Genomic DNA, 22,853 nt, shown 5'->3' with positions numbered 1-22,853 from the left:
AGCTCCAAATCAAAACTAAAGGTCAGACTGGTCGAAACTTTCTCTAAACAGTGACAAGTTCTGTTCTAGACGTACAGTGCAGATTTCAGACAGATTGCATGATGTGATTGTGGACTAGATAACTGAAACAAAAAACAATACACTACAGTAAATCCTGCTAGCCTGCCCTACACAAATGAAAGGGTGATGTATTAAAATACACTATAAAACAGAGGCATCAGACAAAATTGTGTGCTAAACAAGTGAGACAAGATTTCAAAAGCTGTTGGACTCCAAAGTAACCAGAGCAAAACAAAGCAAAGTGGTCTGTAGTGAAAGGCCGAAAGGTGATGGTCATTACTCATTGTTTGCATTAGTTAATGACTCAGGAGGACTGTAGTGGAAACACTGAAGTCATTTTTGTTGTAAATGTAAACTGTGGAACAACCTAACTTATTGTCTCGGGTATGCTGTGAAACAATGCACCTTATTACGTTACCCTTATGACATAACACAGATATCAGCAATATTTCTCTATACTTCATATGCATACTTGGGCAGGTGACGTTATATTTTAAGCACTGCGCGCCCTATACGATATGATATCCTGTATTTCTATTAAAACTACTTGTAGTAATAGGATTTTCTACTTTTGTATTAGTTCTTTTTAATTTCACATCACTTGTCACATTTAGGTGACCATTTTTTTCTGACAGTGTACAGTGGTTAAAAATGTTTAAAAACAAAAAAGGTGACCACCAAAAATATTCAATTTCCTCTTTTACATTTGTGTGTTTTGTTACCTTGTAGCTTGATGTAAAAATAACAAATATTGATAATTCATGTAGCGTTCCTGTAGTTCAACTGGTAGAGTAAAGGTAATGGGTTCGATCCACAGGGAACAAACAGACTGATAAAAATGTATAGATTGAATGGACAGGAAGTCTAAAGTATTTTATGAAAGACATACAAGTGAATGATAACAAACACAACAAGCATACGAACAAACACTGATTCATTTATTTTAGGAATTAACAGCATGATTTTAGTGGATTTAGCCTCCTACTGTTTCTAAGTTTATCTATTAACATCTCTCTATATAAATGCAATATTTAATATATTCAATACACTAAAAGTCACTGTATTTGTGTTGCGAAATACAAAACCTCATTCAATGTTTCAAATCCCACCCAACAGGTTTCCCTTCAACCACTCTCACATTACAGCCTGACCAATGAAATGAATCAAGCTTACTTCAGCGTCGTCTAAGCATTTCTCAAACATATAACGTTACTATAGCTTATAAAACTCACAATAAACTGTTTTAAGCACGAGGTAGCCATATTAAAACGTCACAAGGTGGACTTACACTTTCCAGGCTGTTCTTGAAGTGAGAGTCATTGTTGGGTGAGGGTGAAGAAGGTTCATGTGTAGTGCTCTGAACTTTCAGAGTTTTACTTCTGCCCCGGTTTATGAGACCACCCTTGACCACAGAGCGACCCTCATTCAATATCATCCCCTCCATTTCGTGGAGATCCAGACAGAAAGCGGCACAGATTGGAGGACATACACCGAGATCCCCTCAGATCACTGACGGATGTTGTTGACTTATCCACAGGTGAGCAAATAAAGTCGATATAGTGTGGTCCGAGCAACCAGCAGTGCATTAGTAAATGTGCATTGTGTGGACAATAGGCACGTGAGTAAACAGAGGTGCGGGGCTTTGCAGCCAGGTAATGTGTCACGTGACTTGAGTGGGCTGTTACAGTACCTATGAGATCACCGATAGTAAGTTTAAGCTTGTTCGACTTAAATGCGGTGCCACTAGAACTGACAGGCGGATGACGTCAAGTACCGCGAGAGCGAGTCGAAATTCGACTTCATATGATTTCTCGTTTTGAACTCGCGGTACTTTGATGTCATCCGCTTGTCGGTTCTTTCGGCGCTGCATGAAGTCGAACAAGCCTTTTGTTACTGCTAGCCTCAAGGTCACTGTTATTATCCAAGCAGTTTTAGAGAAACCAAATCTAACAAAGTTTTGCTTGTGACAAGAAAGAGCTGCCAGTTGGGGAAGAAAAATAATCTTGTTTTACTTTTGAATGAGATTTTGTCTTACATCACTGGCCAATAGCTTTATCTTTATCGTTTTAAAACAAATACATTACTACATTTTGCAATAATAATAAGCAATAATTCTGTTTTTTACGCAAATATATATTTTATGGGCGTTTAAATAATTGTATTGACAAACAAGAAAAAATACGTTTTTACGTTTTCCTGATACAGTGTCCTCATTTTCACATTGCAACTTTTGTAATAGGCAACATCAAGAACTAATACAAATTTGTAAAATGTGCCCAATCCTCCGCAATAACTTTTTCGTTTGCAGTGAGAAGTCTTTGTTACTGTATGTGGCTACTTTATCCTACTTGTGATCAACATCATGCGGTGCTGCACATACGCATACGGGTATGACATCACACATGCACAACTTTCGAATCGCTCTCGCGGTAGTTCGATGTCATAAGCCGAATGCTCTGGACAGTGCTGCATGAAGGCGAACAAGCCTTATGATTTACAGACAGGGACATCTGGTGGACACAAATCATACTGCAGTTCAACAGCCATTCTTTATTCATTGGCTATGGATGTTAACACAATAAATGCTTTTGTACAGTGTTCTGTAAGTACTCAAAACATATAACTTTAACACATCGGCTTAAAAACAATAATCTGTGAAATGAATGTATTCCATAGTATTAAATTATTAACACGGTTTAAACAGATGCAATGAAGATTACTGTACGTATGTGTTAACCATTACTAATGTAAAGTTACCTTTCACAAATAAGTTCAAGCTAGAGTTCAATACATAACAGTTAAGTGCTGAGGTAAGATTCTGTCTTCATCCGTTCTGAAAAATACTCAAAGTAATCAATTAAAAGACAACAGAGACACATTAAAGTCCACAGTCTTGTCATACAGTTTTCACTTGAGCTGCAAGATTATTCATTTAGTCAAAACCCACAAACAGCCTAATGAAACCAGTTGTATGCTTTAACAGCTGAAAGAGGATTTCTGTTTATTGGACGAGATTTATTGATGTGTGCTTTATTCCAAAACGAAAGGTAGACTATCTGTCTGTCTTTTTCAAAATTTATAACTACCGACAATTGACATTTAAATCAATTTTGGTGGTTACCAAATAGCTCATATAAACATATTTATTAAATTGTTTTGGTTAGTTTAATAGGTCACCTAATTGTTAATCTCATTAAGGTATCCATACTTATGGAATAGGAATTTAAGTTGTTAGAAGAATTGTGTGTCATATACGTAACATATGTAAAAAAGCCTTCTGTATTTTACATGTAAATGTACAGTACTGTGCAATAGTCTTAGGCCACCATGCCAGAATTAGATTTGTTGTTTTTGCAATGTTATAGTGATGATTCTCAGCCTCTTTAATACATCCAGAAAATACAGAAAATGTGTATATAGTATTAAAAACTGTATAAAAATGTAAACTGATGTGTCAAGTGCCAACTTAGTGCCAACTTTAGAGGTCACACTAAACATAGACGATGCCATTTAGTCCTGAAAATGTATTTTTTTATTTTTTTAAACATATTTCCTGTATTTTCTGTTTGTATCTTAATAAAATTGATTGAAAAATAAATATGGATGGACATTAAAACTTCAAAAACAACAAGTTTGGTGGTGGTGGCCTAAGACTTTTGCACAGTACTGTATGTTGTATAAATGTAGGCTACGTATATATGTGACATTGTTTTATACCTATAAAATCCATACATGTACATGCATGGTTAAGTTTTACATTTTTGTATGTCTCTGATTGGTTATAATTAGAGATTGTAATAACTATAATTGGTTATTAGAAATACACCCATCACCCTGTAATTGGTTTTGGCAGATAAAAGCATTATCCCTCACTATTGGACATTGTCTAATTATTTAAAAACAGATGATGATCAGGGCAGCTTATATTCCGGCAAACAAAAGAGGGGAAAAATGCATTAGAACCCATGCTCCATGATTATTACTATCAGCACAATTCTGTAATGGTGCATCCCTAGTTAAGCCAAATTTGCAAAAATGGCTTAACAAAGAGATGTTTGTTCTGGTAATAATCCATTAAAACGTGTTGTCTCGTGTTCTTGTAATAATACTGTGCACTTTAAAACAATGATTAACGTCCAAGAAAAGGTTGGCTCTCTTACAGGTATAAGTGCCAACTTTACAGTTATTGAAGTGTTTCCCTTGACTGTCAGCAGGAGGCGCTGTTTCCCAGTTATATTCACCTGAGTACTGCACTGCGGCTCAACGAACGCGCGTGGCTCAGTGCAGGAATGAAGAGACATTCAACAGAGAAGTCTGCATATATCTGTGTTGCTTATGTATGTGTGCGTTGTTTCCTCTTGGCTTTCCTGGCATACAGGAAGTACATGGTGTGTCCCGTGAAAATGAACAGAACAGAGACGATGACAAGAATGCCAAAGTGTTGTGGCTGAGGGGCAGATATGACCATGAGGAAATGCAAGAGATCCATCAGGTAGTTCATTGAGCTCTGGACTCCATTAACAACCCCACGCTCTGATTCACTTATTGTTTCCTGTAAGAGTTGAGTCACCGTTAGGTCGAAAGACCAAAGACCTGTAAAACATTGGACGGGTGTCTGTGTTAGTATCTGTCACACTTTAGGGCGGGATGGTGAGAAAACCCAACATAGTCAACAATAGCTATTTTAAGTTCTTTATTTTATAATTACAATATTTTATTTAAATATTTTATCTACTGAGCGTACTAGGCTACTCACCAACACGTGCCGTAATGACTCCAAGAAACAACAAGATGATGGAAACATAAGACTCAGGTTCGGTCCCTGATGGTGCATTCTCAAACAGCACAGTGCTATTGGTCCAGTGAATGGACGATCGGTCCGACAGCAGAGGCTGGTTGTTGCCTCCACGCAGCGGGTATCCGTGCCTCTGGTGACCTCCGGCCATTCCTCCCAGATCGGACGCATTTCCCACGTTTAAAAAACTGAGGTCCACGGGGCTGCCGGGGGCAAACACAGAGCACACACAAAGCATAAGGCAACCTAGATGCAGACCGCTGGAAATGAGCCCAGTGTTGATTAGGCCACATGCTTTCCGCAGCTTGGTGAAAAGGAGAGTACCCAGAAGCCCCGCCACGGCTGACACTCCCATTAGGATGCTGAGAAGCGATCCGCTAATTCCCTGGGTGTAAGCGTAGCCGGTGGTGATGCAGTCAAAGCCCAGCACGGTCGTGTACAGGAAGGCCAGACCCAGACCGGCTAGGAAAACTGGCTGTCTGTAATATGCCCTCCATCCCTCTCGGCAGGTACTGAGGAGGCCACAAAGGTGGTGGAAACATTTCGGTATTCGGGATAGATGCAGGCTGCCACTGTTCCCCTCATAGACTGCTGAAGTTGGACACATTGAGCTCCTGCCTGAATAAAGGAGGATTTATTATATTTGAATAAAAAGCAACTTACTAAACTTAAACATTGTGCGCTTAATGAAACTCTACCTTGCATGCATTTTCTTTCTCTTTTCTTCTCTACACAGACTTGATGTTCCAATACCGGCGGTTTGACTGACAGCTCCGGCACGATGCGGTAGACTCTGGAGAGGAAGATGAACTCTACAATGAGGGACACCAGATTCCATCCCAAGATGAAGCCACAGCCAACCACATTAGAGGCCAGAGTCATTACCTGACCCACTGCCAGTGGTGCCAGGATGTTGGTCACCTGATCAATCCGCCTCATAGTCGCATTCATTCCTGCATAATCCATTTAAATATCACATGCTCAAACTATTGCATTCATCCCTGCATTGTCCTCTTTTATTATTTTCAAACAACGAGTCTATGAAAAGAAGATGCACATACTGTACATTATTAGACCATTAACCTTTATTTTCAGTATGCAGATTAGCTGTACATTTGGTTGTTGGAATCAGTGGACTCTTACTATTTCTCTTTTAACATTATTTAAAGAAATAGTAGTGGTACCTGCGAGGTGGCCGCGGTTATAGCCTGTGATTACCACAATCCAGTCCCTTTGGATGGTAATGGTGAGAGCTGTGCTGGCGAGGTTTGCAACATCTGCCAGGATGATCACCACCGTATAACAAACCACCTTGTGTAAGTTGTGTGATGCAACAGATTACTATGTGTTCTATGTTATCACAGCAAGAATATTTTTAGCAGGGACAAGCTAACTGCAGAGACACCAGGCAATTTTAAGCATTCATAAAGGGATAGTTGGTGTTCATGTTGTTCTGAACTGTGTGAGTTTTATTATTCTATTGAACATAAGACAATATTTTGATAAATGATGGTATGCACACAGTTTACCGTACCCATTGGTTTCTACGAAAGTCAATTGGTACCATTAACCGTGTACTTACAAAAAAAAAAAGGACAGCAATTTTACCTGCTGTGTTGATTTTATCCAACATGATCTCACGGAAAGTCGTGTTATAGTCACGCAATATGTGATTAATTTATTGGTGTCCATGGCACGAAATTCAGCTTTTTTCGTGCCTTAAGCATGAATGTCTTTCTCGTGACACTCACACATTTTTATAAATAGTTTTTCTTTTTTTTTTTCAAATATTTTTGGGGTTTTGGTACTTTTATACCGAGCCCCTAATGTGACATTGGAGTAAAAAAATCTAAAGTTTAGTTTCATGTGCTCACGTGAAACTTTCATGTGCTCACGTGAAACTTTCATGTGTTCACGCAAAACCTTCATGTGCAGATTTTAGTTTCGTGCGCGCGATAGTTTCAGGTGAGCACGTGATAGCTTCACATGCCCGCGCAATAGCTTCACGTGAGCACGCGAAACTAAACTTTACTTAAAAAAAAATTCTGCACATGAAGGTTTCGCGTGAGCACATGAAAGCTTTGCGTGAGCACATGAAAGTTTCGCGTGAGCACATGAAAGTTTCGCGTGAGCACATGAAAGCTTTGCGTGAGCACATGAAAGTTTCGCGTGAGCACATTAAAGTTTCGCGTGAGCACATGAAAGTTTCGCGTGAGCACATGAAAGTTTCGCGTGAGCACATGAAAGTTTCGCTTGAGCACATGAAAGTTTCGCGTGAGCACATGAAAGTTTCGCGTGAGCACATGAAACTAAACTTTATTTAATTTTTGCTCCATGTCCCCTTAGGGGCTCTGGAACTTTTATGTATTGGTTTCTACATGTTTTTCTTCCGCTTTTAAAACTATTCTCGCCTGGATTTGGGTTTAGTGTTGGGGTTTGGGTTAGGATGTCTAAAAATGTAACAGAAAGTGATGATTCTAACCCCAACCCCAAGCGACAATGATTTAAAAATAGGAAAAAACTATGAGAGTGTCACAAAAAAGAAAATAAAAAAACTGAATTTCGTGCCATGGACACAAATAAATTGATCAAATTTTGCGTGCTATAACAAGAATTTCCGTGAGATCAGTCTGATTTTAACTTAAAAGGGTTGACATCATTCAAATCCGCCCATGGAACATTGGAACTTTAAGGGGTTTTAATGTAATCAAAATATCTTTTTTTTGTGTTCAACAGAATAAAGAAATTCAACAACATGAGGGATGATGAAATAATTACAGAATTTTCATTTTTGGGTGAACTATCCCTTTAACAGCATTCTTAAATTTAGATCAAATGCAACATCACATTTAAAGATTTGTAGTGTAAGAGACTTACAGTTAACCATCCATCCCAAATTTCTTCAATCCACTTTTTGTAAGAGAACACCAACATGAGAACAATGCTGCAAATGGTCACAGAGATATTCTGAATGAACAGAGACGCGTGGGCCACTATGGTGAGAGACAGAGAAGATATTATAATACAGCACAAAAAACACACCACAGTCATATTTTACCACCAAAATTAAACTTTAATATTTCTAAGAAATTTAAGAGCATTTTTTATTTGTTACATTTTAGTGTCACATAATTGATCATTCCCACTGGATGTAATTCAGTTTTATTACATAGCATACATTTTTAAAGAAGTGCAGCAAATATTTGACCTTGCATACTAAAGTCTTTTTTGATTTACTTTTCTATTTAAAATTCAAAAGAACATTCTGTGAAAACATAACTTTGATATCTTAAATAATAACTCAGTAGATGATAACAAAGATTAAAAACAGTGTAAAATCAAACTTTGCTCCTAATCTCATTATTAGATTATGAGACTTTAACCACAGGCAGGGTCACATAGATGTGAAATATTTACGTAACAGTCCATCTTTACCCTTGTTTCTTGGATTGCGGTCAACCCAATCTCCAATCAAAGCCCCTAGTAAGAGCACCGAACCAGCCACCACCAATCCAAAGATGCCAGTTAACAGCAGGTTACGCCCATACAACTCAATCAGGAAAACAGAAATGGCAAAATGCCACATGCGATCACCCTGGCACACGAAGAGAGACACTCAACATCATACTTGAGATATGGTCTTCCAATACTGTGCCAGAGCTTATGCCCTGCTTACTGAGTGCCATCACAGCATAGCAGATATGAAAGGGCTGCTTACCCACATAGATAACGCTCCACTCACATAGATGAGAAACTTGGGGCCCTTGAGGTAGATGAGGGCTGATCCTAAAAGATAATGGGTCTCAAAAGATTTACTTCTTGTATGCACAGATGTTTTAGAGTAATGCACTTTCAATTTCATGTCAGGCAGAAACTATGCAAGGGCTGTTTAAAATAGCAGATGCATGTTTTACTTCCTTCTGCTTTGTGGCTTTAGACCTATTTTTGTTTAGAAGTTAAAGATCCATAAAAATAAAAATAAATAGTTCTACAGAGATATCAAGAATGTAAGTGCAGGAAACTATAAGAAATTGTCCAAAACATGAGGTTATCAGGATTGAAATGCAGATGAAAGTCTTTATTTAGTCCAAGCAAGCAAACAACTCAACAAAAACAACACATAACACCTTCAATAACTGATAATGAGAAGACACTGGGGAATACACAGACAAATCAAGGGTAAAACCTGGACACAATTAGAGCACAATGATCATAATAAAAGGACTTTAAAATTAAAGACATAAACATGAAACAACAAAACACAAACACCAAATGATATCAATTAAATACAACCAGGTAAAGAAACATACTTGGTATCCTTTTGGCTTTGATCACAGGTGAATCTCTGTCATTATTATCCTCTCTGTCAAACTCCACAACAACACCAGCACCAACACACTGGGGTCTCTCTGTTCTGAGAGACATCCTGCATATGAAGAACATATCTGTCAGAGACAATGATCAAGAAATGGTCCCTAGCACTCACTTTGGCCTTTAAAAAGGTCCTTATATAGACTGATCTCACGGAAAGTCATGTTATAGTCACGCAACATTTGATTAATTTATACGTGTCAATGGCACAAAATGAAGCTTTTTTGTGCCTTGCACGAATGTCTTTTTGTGTCACTCGCACGTATTTCTATAAATACACTGAAAAAAATTCTTCATTCAATTTACTCAATTTTTTCAAGGTAAGTAGTTGCAATCACTTTATTTTAATTACATTTAAACAAGTTTTTATTTTATCTTAATTTTCTAATTGTTTTGTTTAAATGTAGCTTAAATAAATTGATTGCAACACTTACCTTAAAAAATTAAGTAAATTGAATAAATTCTTTTTTTCGATGTAGTTTATCGTGTCCGTTGTACGACTTTCTTTTCGTGTCTTTTTATGTATTGTTTTCTCATAGTTTTTTCCTATTTTCTTACCATCGTCACATGGGGTTGGGGTTAAAATCAAATTTTGTTACATCTTTAGATATCCCAAACCCCAACTCTACACTCTAACCCCAACTCCAGGTGAGAATAGTTTTAAAAGTAGAGAAAAACATGTAGAAACCAATACATAAAGGTACATCCAAACCCCAAATCTATCCCAACCCCAAGCGACAATGATTTTAAAATATGGGAAAAAAAGAGAAAACAATACATAAAATGGCACGAAAAAGAAAGTCATGCCACTGAAAAACTATTTATACAAATTCATGCAGTGACACGAAAAATACATTTATGCTTAAGGCACGAAAAAAGCTGAATTTCGTGCCATGGACATTAATAAATTAATCATTTTTTTTGTGACTATAACATGACTTTCATGAGATCATGTTTAATATACAACATTTAGGTACAAACATGTATACATTTGGTTCAAATGTGTACTTTTGAGGTATTAATATGCACTCTCTGGTACCAGTATGTTCCTATGAGGCGCTAATATGAAGTCTTTAGGTGCAAATGTGTACCTTGAAAATCGCCTTGTCCAAATGAAGTCCTTAACAACACATATTACTAATGATAAGTTAATTTGTATGTATATTTATGGTAGTAATCTACAAAATGTCTTCATGGAATTAACTTAATATCCTAATCATTTTTGGCAAAATCATTTTGACACATACAAAGTATACAAATATACCCTTGTGACTTACTGTTTGACTGGTTTTGTGATCCAGGGTCACATTTATCAAATCTTTTAATGTATATTTTATCAAGTCACTTATTTTTTATTAGTTCTAAAGAGACTTCTTTCTGGTTTAATGATATTTAAAAGTGTTGCTTGCCACAACACTTATAGATGTCACACTTTACAATGCGGCCTTCTGTATACCCACTTTAGCAGTCACTATGCAGTACAAAGGTTATCGCAGAATGTCATGGCTGACAAATAATACTTAGGACCCAGTCTGTGAAAACCCAGCTTAAGTCTTTTTTTCTGCATAAAATCATCCAACATAATTTAAAGAACGCTCTGTAAAGTTATAACATTGATATCTTTAAAATTGAATGAGTAAGGTCATTACATTTTGAATCTCCTAATCTCATACTTTTTATCCTGAATTTTACAGACATAGGACCACACTTTCTTAACAACGCACATTTAAAGTGAATAGTTTAAAAAACCTAATGAACTTGCTAATTAATTTTGTCCCATCAGTTAGATTTGTTTTGTTATAAGCTAATAAACATATTTCACAAATAAGTATTCTAAAAATAATAAAAATCACCTGATTTGTGACTCTGTCAAGTTCTCTTTGCTATGAGAGCTTGCTGTGTCTCAAGGATGTGCTGTCATGTGCCATGTGTCCCAGGTAAGGATGCTTGAATCCCAGTGGTGGTACTGTGAGGGGCTTGATAACAAAACATGGCATGAGGGCACCCCTGAATGAAACTGCCAGAAAAGCAGAAAGAGTCACAGGCTGACAAAGGCAGCCAGCATGTTCTACAGCACGTGACTGCAAAAGGGGGACAATGTCACTCTTTAACCCCTCACATTACATAAAAAGACCATCCTGTCAATCAAATGTCATGCACCCCCCCCCCACACACACATACAAGGCAAAGTGATGATTGTATTTTAATAATGTTCATTTTATTGCTGTACCATATTTTTTAAAAATTAATCAGTTATATTATTACAATAAATGATTTATTACAGTTTTATGACCATCATTTAATCACACAGTGTTGTTATTGAAGAAGACATGCAATCTTGCACATTGAACTATTAATATTAAGACAATAAACAAATTATGTTTCAGCTAGAAAAACAATAAAGATTTACCATACCTGCCTATTAGCTATTTATATCAAGTTAATGTTGATAAACTGACTATATATATATATACATGTATATATATATATACAATTCCAATGACATGAGATATCACAGAAGTAGCTACACTGTCAGGACAAATGGTCAAAAAGGTCCCTAGCTGGGGTGGTACCCTTTCAAAAAATAAACTTTTGTACCTAAAGAGTTCATATTAGTACCTTGTATTCAGAACATTTCTACTGTAAATGGTACATTTAGGACCTTTTTAAGGTACTGGCCCAGTGACAGCTTGGGACCAGTTTCTGACCATCCTGAAAGTGTAGCCTACTATATAAAAACACTTTGAACATTTAAAAACATTTCTATTATTTATACGTTATTTTCTACATCAGAGATGATATTATGCAGTCCTGACTATGCAGTGTTTTCATAAAACTTCTCCATTGGAGATTTTTGGATAACAAAAATCAATACTTGAAACAGCTGACAATAAAATGTTTTGGTTTTGTCGCTAAGTTTCAACTTCATACATTTCAATATCGCTTCTGTCTCTTCTTGATTTATACAGGAACTGAATGAGCCTGTACAGCGCCCCTAGTGGAATAAGAGAACACGGCACAAGCGGCAGGAGAACACAAATGCCAAACACCCAGTTCGGATACGGCTGATCTTCAACCTTTGGAAAATCATCCTGAGAGATACAGAGGTGTGGAAATGTCACAACAAATAAATTCATGTTGATATTTAACAATAATTATATTTTACTATAAAGCAAAATTATAGTCTCCTACGTGATTTGGATTCCACGCCTTATAGGTGGGCTGCTTCTGGGCCTCAACTATCACATATGCCATGAAGACCACCAGCAGCATAAGGGGGCTGATCACCCTCCACATCACCTGCCAATACATATTGGGTCGTCGTCCAGTCATCTCCTCAATGTCATCACTGAACCTGATACATAATCCAATAATAAGTGAGTTATTAAAGTGCAAACCTTAATAATTAACTTTATTAGTTACCCTTTCTACAATATACACTGTAATGCTTTGTGCATTCTTGCTTTTAGTCACATACCTGTTAACACCATAGACACAGACTACAGCTATGATCTCAAAAAACGCAATGACCAACAGGGGCACGGACCCCACGTAACTGTTAAATATTTCTAGCCAGTAGTTCCCAGAGCGCAGACAGAAGATCAAGGCTATAATGAAGGAAACCAGGCATATGAGACCTGTAAAGGAAAGAATGATGTCATTGGATATGTTTGATGTTGCTTACAGTACATAATACTATTACTCTTGCTGTTGTGTTTCGTATGTACGCTGAGGGGCGGCATAGTGGCTCAGTCCAAGCACTGTTGCCTTACAGTAAGAAAGTCCCCAGTTCGTTCCACAGGCCAAAAACATGCAAGTTAGGTAAATTGAAGATACCAAATTGCCCCTCCCCCAACCAGTGTATGGATTAAATTGTGTTGATCAACTTGTGTATGGATTAACAGGTTTTCCCCACGAATTTAGCCAGTAATGGCATGAAGAATAAATAAACACAAATAAACTGTGTATATTACAGAGCTTAATGCATGAAGCATGGTATCCCATAATACAATTCGCGCAACTTGACCTTTAATTGTTACCGCAATGGATTAAAAATAATATCAGATATCATATTTTAAATTTTTAATCTCAAACCATAATTTGTTTAGACTGTCAAATGCTTTAGCAGTTGTAAACAAAATTAAATAAAGGAAAAATCTGAAAAATATAAGAAACGTTCCTGAGATGAGACATGGCTGCAACCATGCATACAATATTGGTTATAAGATATTGAATCAGACTGATCTCATGGAAAGTCGTGTTATAGTAACAAAAATGTTTTATTAATTTATTTGTGTCCATGTTATAGTCACGGAAATTTTTATTAATTTATTCGTGTCCATGTTATACTCACGAACATTTGTATTAATTTATTCGTGTCCATGTTATAGTCACGAACATTTGTATTAATTTATTCGTGTCCATGTTATAGTCACGAACATTTGTATTAATTTATTCGTGTCCATGTTATAGTCACAGAAATTTTTATTAATTTATTCGTGTCCATGTTATAGTCACGAACATTTGTATTAATTTATTCGTGTCCATGTTATAGTCACAGAAATTTTTATTAATTTATTCGTGTCCATGTTATAGTCACGAACATTTGTATTAATTTATTCGTGTCCATGTTATAGTCACAGAAATTTTTATTAATTTATTTGTGTCCATGTTATAGTCACGAACATTTGTATTAATTTATTTGTGTCCATGTTATAGTCACGAACATTTGTATAAATTTATTTGTGTCCATGTTATAGTCACGAAAATTTTTATTAATTTATTTGTGTCCATGTTATAGTCACGAAAATTTTATTAATTTATTCGTGTCCATGTTATAGTCACAAACATTTGTATTCATTTATTTGTGTCCATGTTATAGTCACGAACATTTGTATAAATGTATTTGTGTCCATGTTATAGTCACGAAAATTTTTATTAATTTATTCGTGTCCATGGCACGAAATTCAGCTTTATTCGTGCCTGGAGCATGAATGTCTTTTTCGTGTCAGTCACAAAAATTTCTATAAATAGTTTTTCGTGTCCATGGCATGACTTTCTTTTTCGTGTCATTTTATGTATTTTTTTCTTATAGTCTTTTCCTGTTTTCTTACCATTGTCGCTTGGGATTGGGGTTAGAATCACTTTCTGTTACATTTTTAGACATCCTAAGTCAAACCCTAACTCTAACCCCAACTCCAGGCGAGAATAGTTTTAAAAGCGAAGAAAAACATGTAGAAACATGATATAGACCAGATTTGTTATTTTTTATCAACTTCCTATAAGTCACTCAACAACTCTTACTGTTTTTATACACTGACTGGAGTCATTTCACATCATACCTGTTAAAAGTTCTTTGGGCATCCTTTTGGGTATAATGCCCAAGTCTAACAGAGGAGTGAGGACCCCTTCCAGGTTTCCAAACATTGAAGACAGTCCCAAAGTAAAGAGCATGATGAAGAATAGCACTGCCCAAAGCTGAGAAACTGGCATCTTTGTTACTGCTTCTGTGAACACGATGAATGCCAACCCAGTGCCTGATGCACTCTGGGTACAAAACACAAACACACAAATAAAGAGGGAATGTTCATGATATGTTATTTTAATAAACATAAATGAATGCTTGCTAGCTCGGATGCAGATCAGCATATTCAAATCTATTAATAGATGTAACTGTACCTGATTAAGAAATGTGTTAAGATCACACTTCAAATTAAGATCTTGGACAAGCGATGGATTTGTAGAATTCAAATGTGTAAACCACTGCTCATAATTTTTATCTGTTATATTCAGATCCAAAATATTTGCATTTGTCCCGTTGATGAAATGACTGGAAACAAATGACAAATACAAGATTAAACCTTTTGCACAATGAACAGTTTATTATTATGGTGTAATTGTTATGCTCACCTCTTCACACACTCTATATAATTATTTAGTGCTTTAAATCCCAGAATCGCAAAGATGGGAATAGATGCGTAGATGGATGTCAGACTGTTGACACAGCCAACGATGACAGCGTCACGTTCACAGTTGTTCCTGAGCATAGATAATTAAGTACAGGTTTTACACATGCTGGATAGTCAAGTTAAAAAGCAGATTGTGTTTCAAAGTTAAAGCTGGTTGTAAACTAATTGACTTGATTATGGTTCTTTACTACAATATATGATGGTTTTGTGCAACAGAAAGTTTTTTTTGGAAAAAAATGTGTAGACCCTACTTTTTATGTGGCTAAAACCACACTATATTTAATCCAGGACTTCATGGACTTGGTTAGAAGAATGGCGTGAAAAATAAACCAAGAAAGAAAGAAAGTACAGAAGCATGATGTGGGTGGTGAGATGTTTTTTTTTTTGCAGTACATGCATCTCACCTCTGTGGGTTATAACTGGAAAATGCAATGAGGCCACCAAAGGCTAAAGACAGAGAGAAGAAAATCTGAGTGGCTGCATCTAACCACACCCTTGGGTTCATTAATGTTTCCCACTGTCAAGAGAAACAAACAAGTAACATTATTTTCTTCACCTTCTTTCTCACATACGCAAAGGCTCTTGTTATAGTAAGACTTACGTCTGGGTTGAAGAGGTGATTTAATCCAAGAGTGGCACCTGGCAGAGTCACTGACTGAATCAGAAAAATGGTGAGCACCACATAAGGGAAGGTGGCTGTCACGTAAATGGCCTGCAGCATTAAAAGTTCAGACTTTATGAGAATCTTGAATAATAAGAAGGTTGAAGGTTAACAATAAAGAATAAGAGGACGATCCCAGGACTTTCACTTTCAATACCTTTCCAATGGTTTCAATGCCTCGGATAAAACAGATATAGACTATACCCCAGGCTGCGACCAAACACAAAACCATCTTCCACTGCATGTCCCCACTGCTCTCGATGTTTGGAGAGATGTTCAGAGTCTCTCTGTACCAGAAATAATTGGCTGGTGTACTCTGTTTGCACTCATCACCTTGTTCTGCGGTGGACAGGTACAATTACAACATTTTATTTATATTTTAGGTAGAAATATTTTTGCATGATTTCCTGTCTTATTTTCTGAAAGGCTTTCAAAAGATGCACACTGGGGAATACTAAAAAACCAGACTGAATTTAATATTTCATGTGCAGAAAAAATGCTGGGTTATTTTCAACCCAGTGTTGGGTCAAAAAGGGACGGACCCAACCGGTGGGTTAAATTAACCCATAAACTGTTTAGATTTGACCCAACAATGGATTTAAACAACCCAGCATTTTGTGTTGAACCAACCCAGCATAGGTTAAATTACAATCTAACTGGCTGGGTTCGTCACTTTTTGACCCAACACTGTTTGAAAATGATAAGTGTGAGTGATCATTGAAAGTGTTTCGATTCTGTAAAATTTGTATAACTTGCCTGTGAAGTTTAGTGTAGTAGGACAGTGATGCCAGGGAAGAGGGTCATAAAATGAATTAAAAAGGTACCACAGGACCCATGCCAGGATGGTGTTGTAGAATAAACACACCAGGAAGGACACCACCATAGAGGCAAGACCTAAATGAGCACAGAAATTTTATTTAAAAAAATGGTCCCTAACTGTACCCTTTTAAAAAGTACATCTTTACATCTTAAGAGTTAGAGATACAGTATTAGTACCAAAGAGTGCATTTAACTGTACCTCAAATGTACATATTTGTACCAAATGTATATATTTACGTAAATGAAACAAATTAGCAAATTTTTGACAGCTTGGGACTTTTTTTGTTGATAATTTTTAGTGCTGGGCAAAGATTAATCGCATACAAAATAAAAGTGATTTCTTGCATAATATATGTGTGTGTACTGTGTGTAATTATTAGGTATATTTAACCACACACACATACATATATTCATTTCAGAATTATTTTATTTATATATCAATTTTATTAATTTATATAGAATATAGAATATATACAAATATAAATAAATATATATACACATGTAAATGTTTCTTAAATACTTACATGAATGTGTGTGTATTTATATATTCATAATAATTACACGCAGCACACACTTATATATTATGCAAAAAAAATCACTTTTATTTTGTATGAGATTAATCGCGATCAATCTTTGCCCAGAACTACAATTTTTTTCTGACAGTGTATATGTCAAACTGTGTTAAACAATAGATAAAACTTTACAAAACCAAAAATACACTGTAGTGAAACAATTGTTGAAACCCTAGACATTTGTGGTCAAGCTTATATTAAATCATGTTTTTTATCAGGTTTCCACACATTTGATACTTTTTCATTTATTTTTATTCTTAAAAAATACAATTATATTAAAATATTCAAACTTAATTACGCTGTAAAGTGACATTATGTCTTAAAGGGCCCATATTAAGCATATTATTGGACATAAATGTGTGTTGGTAGTGTTTGAACACAACAACACTACAATGAAAAAAATCCACACACTCCTCCCTTTATAATCCATGTATTAAACCAAAGCTGTCTCAGTAGACATGCTGTTTTGATTATCTTGTTAATGTGATGTCACACTGACAGGGCCCCACCCACGGCCACTGACTGACTGGTTTTCCCCAAAAGCTTTTTTAAATGTGTTTGTTAGCACTTAGTAGCAAAATATACTATTGTCTCAGACTGTATTACCAGGAATCAGATCTAATTTTAACCAAAAGTGCTCACTGTCTGTTGGTAAGGGAGTGAGGACAGCAGCTCATTTGCATTTAAAGGTACACACATGAAAACAGCGCTTTTTTTGCTTGCGCCCAAATATGGGCATTTTTTACATGCTATAATGATCAGATATGATCTGTTGGGTATTTTGAGCTGAAACTTCACAGACACATTCTACGCACACATGAGACTTGTAAAAATAGCCATAATATTGACCCTATAAGGCCAATTCACACCAAGGATGATAACAATATATTTTAGGCATTTTATGCATTTTGCAGATGCTACGCATTTTATCAGTATGTGTGTTCAAAGAGGATCGAACCCATGATCTTTGCGTTGCTAACACAATGCTCTACTAAATGAGCTACATGAATTAAATATATCTATAAAAATAAAGTTTACAAATCGTTTACAAAATATTCCACACCACACTAAAACTATTACTGAGGAACAATATCATTGGGTTTTCTTTATACAGCAGTTATCGTTCTTGATCTAAACAGGCCTTTACTTTTCGTGAGAAATAGGTTACTTTCTACTTTTCAACCACAACACAGTGAGCTAGTCTCATGTAGAAATACAGATCACAGAAGGGGGGTCAAACAGAGTTGAGAGCGACTTCTTTACAATCATCTGTTCCATTACCCACCTACTCCACAGAGATACGGTGAGATCGAGTTCCAGACACCAATGCTGCCGGCCCGGAGCTTTTGTCCGATCGCCAGCTCCATATGAAGAAGAGGCAGACCTTCACAAACCAAGGCGATAAGGTACGGGATGAGGAAAGCACCTGTGTGTCCAAAACAACATCGGGTTTGTGCCTGACTGCATGCTTTAATCATCAAAAGGCCACAAACATTTGAGATGACTAAGCAGGGTAATAATGTAACATGTTTAGTAATGATTTGATCTATTGCAACATAATCTATTTGTATGCAGAACGTGATTGTGTTATAGCATGTGCCATATCACACATTACACTTAAACACAATGGAAGCACAAGAGTGTGTTTTCCGGGTTGTGTAGTGAAGTGAATTCCTTGTGAATTGTTTAGACACTGAATAATATTGATATTTTTATTATGCTTTCTAATTTACTAACTTATAATAGGTAAACAGCAAAATCTAGCACTAATAAGGCCGGAGTGTCTATTTACACTGTGTGTAAATAGCGTCCTTTGTTGGCACTATAGCTCCGCCCACCAATGTCTGGTTGGAGCAGTAAATTTTATAAAAGATGTGCTGAAATTAACGGCTTTAGTGGTGCAGGCAGTAGGGAGGAATCCCTTTTGCCATCCTCGCTCTTTTCCCTTTTCCTATCACATCGAAAAGGCATTCATTTTCAATAAAAATGAAGAAAATGGTTGAAATTTTGAAATGAAGTGCCTAACAAGTGTTTATTAAGAATGAAAGTATTTATTGGGTAGGTTTACTGAAAGGTAGGTTAATCTTTAAAAAAATGAGGTGCAAATAGTATCTGGTAATATAGATTTCATCCAATTAATATTAACACTTATTCAAAATTTGATAAATTTATTTATTAAATAAAACTTATTGTCACCTACTGCAAATAGCGTATCGCAAAAATCAAATAGCCACTTTGTGTGATGACGACTTCTATAGTCAACTTGTGTTCACATGTGGTCAAGATCTATCTAATCTGACGTTAGCACAACTTTCTCTATTTTTATTAAAAAGTTAAAAATTTGCACTTTAAATTTTGTGCAATACAACTTTGTTAGGCATAAATGTTAAAAATGATTATTTTGCACAAAGTACACAATAACGTGTCTTTTTAGCTAACGTGCTATGTTGAGCTAACCTTGAGATTTAGCCAACATTAAAGGGACACTCCACTTTTTTATAAAATATGCTCATTTTCCAGCTGCCCTAGAGTTAAACATTTGATTTTTACCATTTTGGAATGCATTCAGCTGATCTTCGTGTCTGGCGCTAGCACTTTTAGCATAGATTAGCATAATCCATTGAATCTAATTAGATCATTAGCATCGCGCTAAAAAAATATCCAAAGAGTTTCGATATTTTTCCTATTTAAAACTTGACTCTTCTTTTTTGCAGCTGTAACATGGCTGCAGCAGGCGTAGTGATATTACACACTGCCCAAAAATAGTCCCCTGCCATTGAAAATTACTAAGGGGACTATTTTCGGCTGCTGTAAATAAAAAAAAATCGTCGGTTTGCACCTCCTGCAGTCATGTTACGGCAGCAAAGTCCTTGATTATTACGCCAGAATGAGAGTAAAGTTCATAGCCATATCGGCCTAGAAAATCACAACTTTTAAATTTTCTGTCGGTCTTAGTACACGATGTAACTACAGAAGAGTCAAGTTTTAAATAGGAAAAATATTGAAACTCCACAGAGATATTATTTTTTAGCGCAATGCTAATGGTCTAATCGGATTCAATGGATTGTGCTAAGCCAGTGGTTTTCAAACTGGGGGCCGGGGCCCCCAGGGGGGCAGCGAGATGGTGCCAGGGGGGCCCCAGTTTTATGAAATTTTATAAAATACATTCATTTATCATTCTGTATAATTAAACCTAAAAAATAATAATAATAAAAAATAAATAATAAAAAATAATAAGCCAACTAACCAACAGCACTAGGTATATAATTTTATATGTTTTGTTTAATTAAAATATTACATTTTAAAACTGTTTTTGTCATTTGGGGCCGGATGCTGAAAAAGTTTGGGAACCACTGTGCTAAGCTATGCTAAAAGTGGTAGCACCAGACCCAGAGATCGGCTGAATGGATTCCAAAATGGTAAAAAACAAATGTTTAACTCAAGGGGAGCTGAAAAATGAGTATATTTAAAAAAAAGTGGAATATCCCTTTAACACACATGTCAGTTTAGGGCAAGTTGTCATAATAACTTAACCGGCAGGTCGGCACATGCTTTTCACACTGGAAATAGTTATTCTAAACCCCGGGTTAACAGAATCCTGGACTATCTCTTTCACTGTTCGTACTTAACCAGGGGTAACCCTGGGTATTCATAATCTGACGTTTCACACTGTGCTTTCCTAAATCCTAGGTCAGGTTTTTAGTTAATCTAGTGTGACAATTTACCCGTCGGATGTGGCAAATTGTCACAATTGAACAGTCTCTGTTCAACAGTATACAACTCCGTAATGAGATAAGATATGAAAATGTAATGAAAACAACATACAGTATGTGCCCAAGACTTCCTTATTTCATTTGGTATGATATTTATATCATTGTGATGTATGGTGTTCAGTAAATGTTAGACAGTGTGAAAAGTGTGACAACTTAACCCCCCCTTCCTTAAAGGGATAGTCCACCCCAAAATGAAAATTCTGTCATCATTTACTCACTCTCGTGTTATTATAAACCCACATAAATTTCTTTGTTCTGATGAACAAGAAGAAAGGTCTTTTGAGAAATCTTCGTAACCAAACAGTTCGTGGACCCCATTTCCTTCCATAGTATTCTTTTTTCTTACCATGGAAGTGAATGGGGTCCACGAACGTTTTGGTTACAAACATTTTTTTAAATATCTTCCTTCTTGTTCATCAGAACAAAGAAATTTATGTGGGTTTATAATAACATGAGAGTGAGTAAATGATGACAGAATTTTCATTTTTGGGTGAACTATCCCTTTAAGTATATAAAAAATGTTTGAATCTGTGAAGCCACAATGGAAACAGTAGTGGTTTTAGAGCATAGGATGCACACATTTAAAGAGACAGACGCTCACAGGTAATCGACATGCTGTTTCTCAAAATTTTTGGTTTTAAAAATGCAGTGAGTGTGCCATATTTCTGACAGGAGCCGATATTATGTGGGACACAACAATTTTACAATCAGCCTCTAAAGAAAACCTCCAAAAGACTTCTGAACGCATTTATATTTTTTGTGAGATACAAAATGAAATTTTGAAAATTGAAACTAACATCATTTATTTGTATTCGACATTCTGAGTAGTAATGCATGGCATTCTACTGTGTGTATTACAGACTATTTTACACAAATGGCAAACATTTTTAACTGGTGGTTTCATACTGATAAACACTAGAAGTGTAAGGAGAAAGTAAAAGTTTAAGTTAGTCAAGATCTTCCAATATTTATTGAATTACACTGGCCTACACAAATTAGAACAAGAAAGTATCTCAAAATGTCAGCACACTAGTTTGCTATATGATAAATAACTCATTAATTTACATTATTTGATGTTGTATCATCTGCTATAGCGGCACATGTGTTGAAGAGCAGCCGCAGTAATTTCCTGTCTGGTATTTCATCATCTTCCTGTCTCAAACTTTTAAGTTCATAAAGAAACTGCATTATGTAACATGATTCAGTGTAATTAGGTTTTTTTCTTTATATATTTGTTTAATAATGACTTTTTATCACACCAAACAGATGCTTACCTCCACCATAGGTCTGACATAAATAAGGAAATCGCCATACATTTCCTAGACCAACAGCAAACCCGATGCATGTGAGCAGGTACTGAGCTTTGTTGTCCCATTGAGGTCTTTCATCAGCCTCCTTGGCCTCGGTTCTCTTGATTTTGTCTGTGCATTTGTCCTCTGAAGCATCCATCATTTGGGTCTGAAGTTGGCACCAGAGATTATCAGCTTCTCTTCACGGCCTCTTTTCCTCCTCACGCTGTGGTTACATCTCGTCTGTACACTTTTGTAAATTTCCCCCCGTTTCGAGAGAAGGAGGGGCGTAGGTGGAAACGCATCATCTCTAAAAGGAGGCTTTGGGTTTTTCATTTTTTTCTGTTTTGGCTGGTGGTAAACTTCAACAGGAAGCAATCCGTATTACATATCAATCTGTTTTAGAAGCCTCAGGTTAAAGGATGAAGCAAAAAATTGCTGTTATTTTCTTGCCATGTTGGGTAAATATTGGATAGAACACACTGCTGGGTTAAAATTGACCCAATGTTGGGTTGTTTTAGCCCAAATGCTGGGTTATTATAAC

General features: G+C 36.2%; 3 protein-coding genes across 3 annotated transcripts in view; all 3 read right to left on the bottom strand.

Annotated features, from left to right (window-relative positions):
- rapgef5b (Rap guanine nucleotide exchange factor (GEF) 5b) overlaps positions 1-1,682 on the bottom strand; it is a 54,233-nt gene extending 52,551 nt beyond the window's left edge. The window contains exon 1 of the mRNA XM_065261308.2: positions 1,349-1,682. Coding sequence (XP_065117380.1) covers positions 1,349-1,504 — 156 coding nt within the window. The 5' untranslated portion in view covers positions 1,505-1,682. The remainder of the gene's footprint in view (positions 1-1,348) is intronic.
- Positions 1,683-3,637: 1,955 nt separating this feature from the next.
- Positions 3,638-8,444, bottom strand: LOC135728050 (ferroportin). Its single transcript, XM_065246148.2, has 6 exons — positions 8,291-8,444; positions 7,733-7,848; positions 6,040-6,166; positions 5,554-5,808; positions 4,817-5,473; positions 3,638-4,653 (listed from the first exon to the last, which is right to left on the bottom strand). The coding sequence occupies exons 1-6, from the start codon at positions 8,439-8,441 to the stop codon at positions 4,394-4,396; spliced, it is 1,566 nt and encodes a 521-aa protein (XP_065102220.2). The 5' UTR covers positions 8,442-8,444; the 3' UTR covers positions 3,638-4,393.
- A 3,009-nt stretch (positions 8,445-11,453) lies between these two features.
- Positions 11,454-22,546, bottom strand: LOC135743539 (sodium-dependent neutral amino acid transporter B(0)AT1-like). The gene is made up of 12 exons (XM_065261307.2): positions 22,295-22,546; positions 18,533-18,673; positions 16,613-16,750; positions 16,014-16,195; positions 15,797-15,907; positions 15,600-15,712; positions 15,137-15,265; positions 14,906-15,056; positions 14,569-14,773; positions 12,705-12,864; positions 12,419-12,581; positions 11,454-12,318 (listed from the first exon to the last, which is right to left on the bottom strand). Exons 1-12 carry the CDS (start codon positions 22,470-22,472, stop codon positions 12,139-12,141), a joined length of 1,851 nt encoding a protein of 616 aa, XP_065117379.1. The 5' UTR covers positions 22,473-22,546; the 3' UTR covers positions 11,454-12,138.
- Between the last annotated feature and the right edge of the window lie 307 nt (positions 22,547-22,853).

This window comes from Paramisgurnus dabryanus, chromosome 13 (assembly GCF_030506205.2).
Source record: "Paramisgurnus dabryanus chromosome 13, PD_genome_1.1, whole genome shotgun sequence".
Classification (NCBI taxonomy): Eukaryota; Metazoa; Chordata; class Actinopteri; order Cypriniformes; family Cobitidae; genus Paramisgurnus; species Paramisgurnus dabryanus.
Note: the sequence above shows the minus strand (reverse complement) of the source record. Positions and strands in the feature narration are given on the sequence as shown.

Excerpts from the sequence above, each read along its gene's own strand:
- LOC135728050 (XM_065246148.2), bottom strand. The coding sequence starts at position 8,441 with ATGTGGCATTTTGCCATTTCTGTTTTCCTGATTGAGTTGTATGGGCGT. Across the intron at positions 7,849-8,290 it reads CCGCAATCCAAGAAACAAGG|TGGCCCACGCGTCTCTGTTC; the intron begins GTAAAGATGGAC and ends CTCTCACCATAG. Across the intron at positions 5,474-5,553 it reads AGAAAGAAAATGCATGCAAG|GCAGGAGCTCAATGTGTCCA; the intron begins GTAGAGTTTCAT and ends TCCTTTATTCAG.
- LOC135743539 (XM_065261307.2), bottom strand. The coding sequence starts at position 22,472 with ATGATGGATGCTTCAGAGGACAAATGCACAGACAAAATCAAGAGAACC. Across the intron at positions 16,751-18,532 it reads ACCGTATCTCTGTGGAGTAG|GTCTTGCCTCTATGGTGGTG; the intron begins GTGGGTAATGGA and ends GTGCTCATTTAG. Across the intron at positions 12,582-12,704 it reads TGTGTCTATGGTGTTAACAG|GTTCAGTGATGACATTGAGG; the intron begins GTATGTGACTAA and ends ATTATGTATCAG.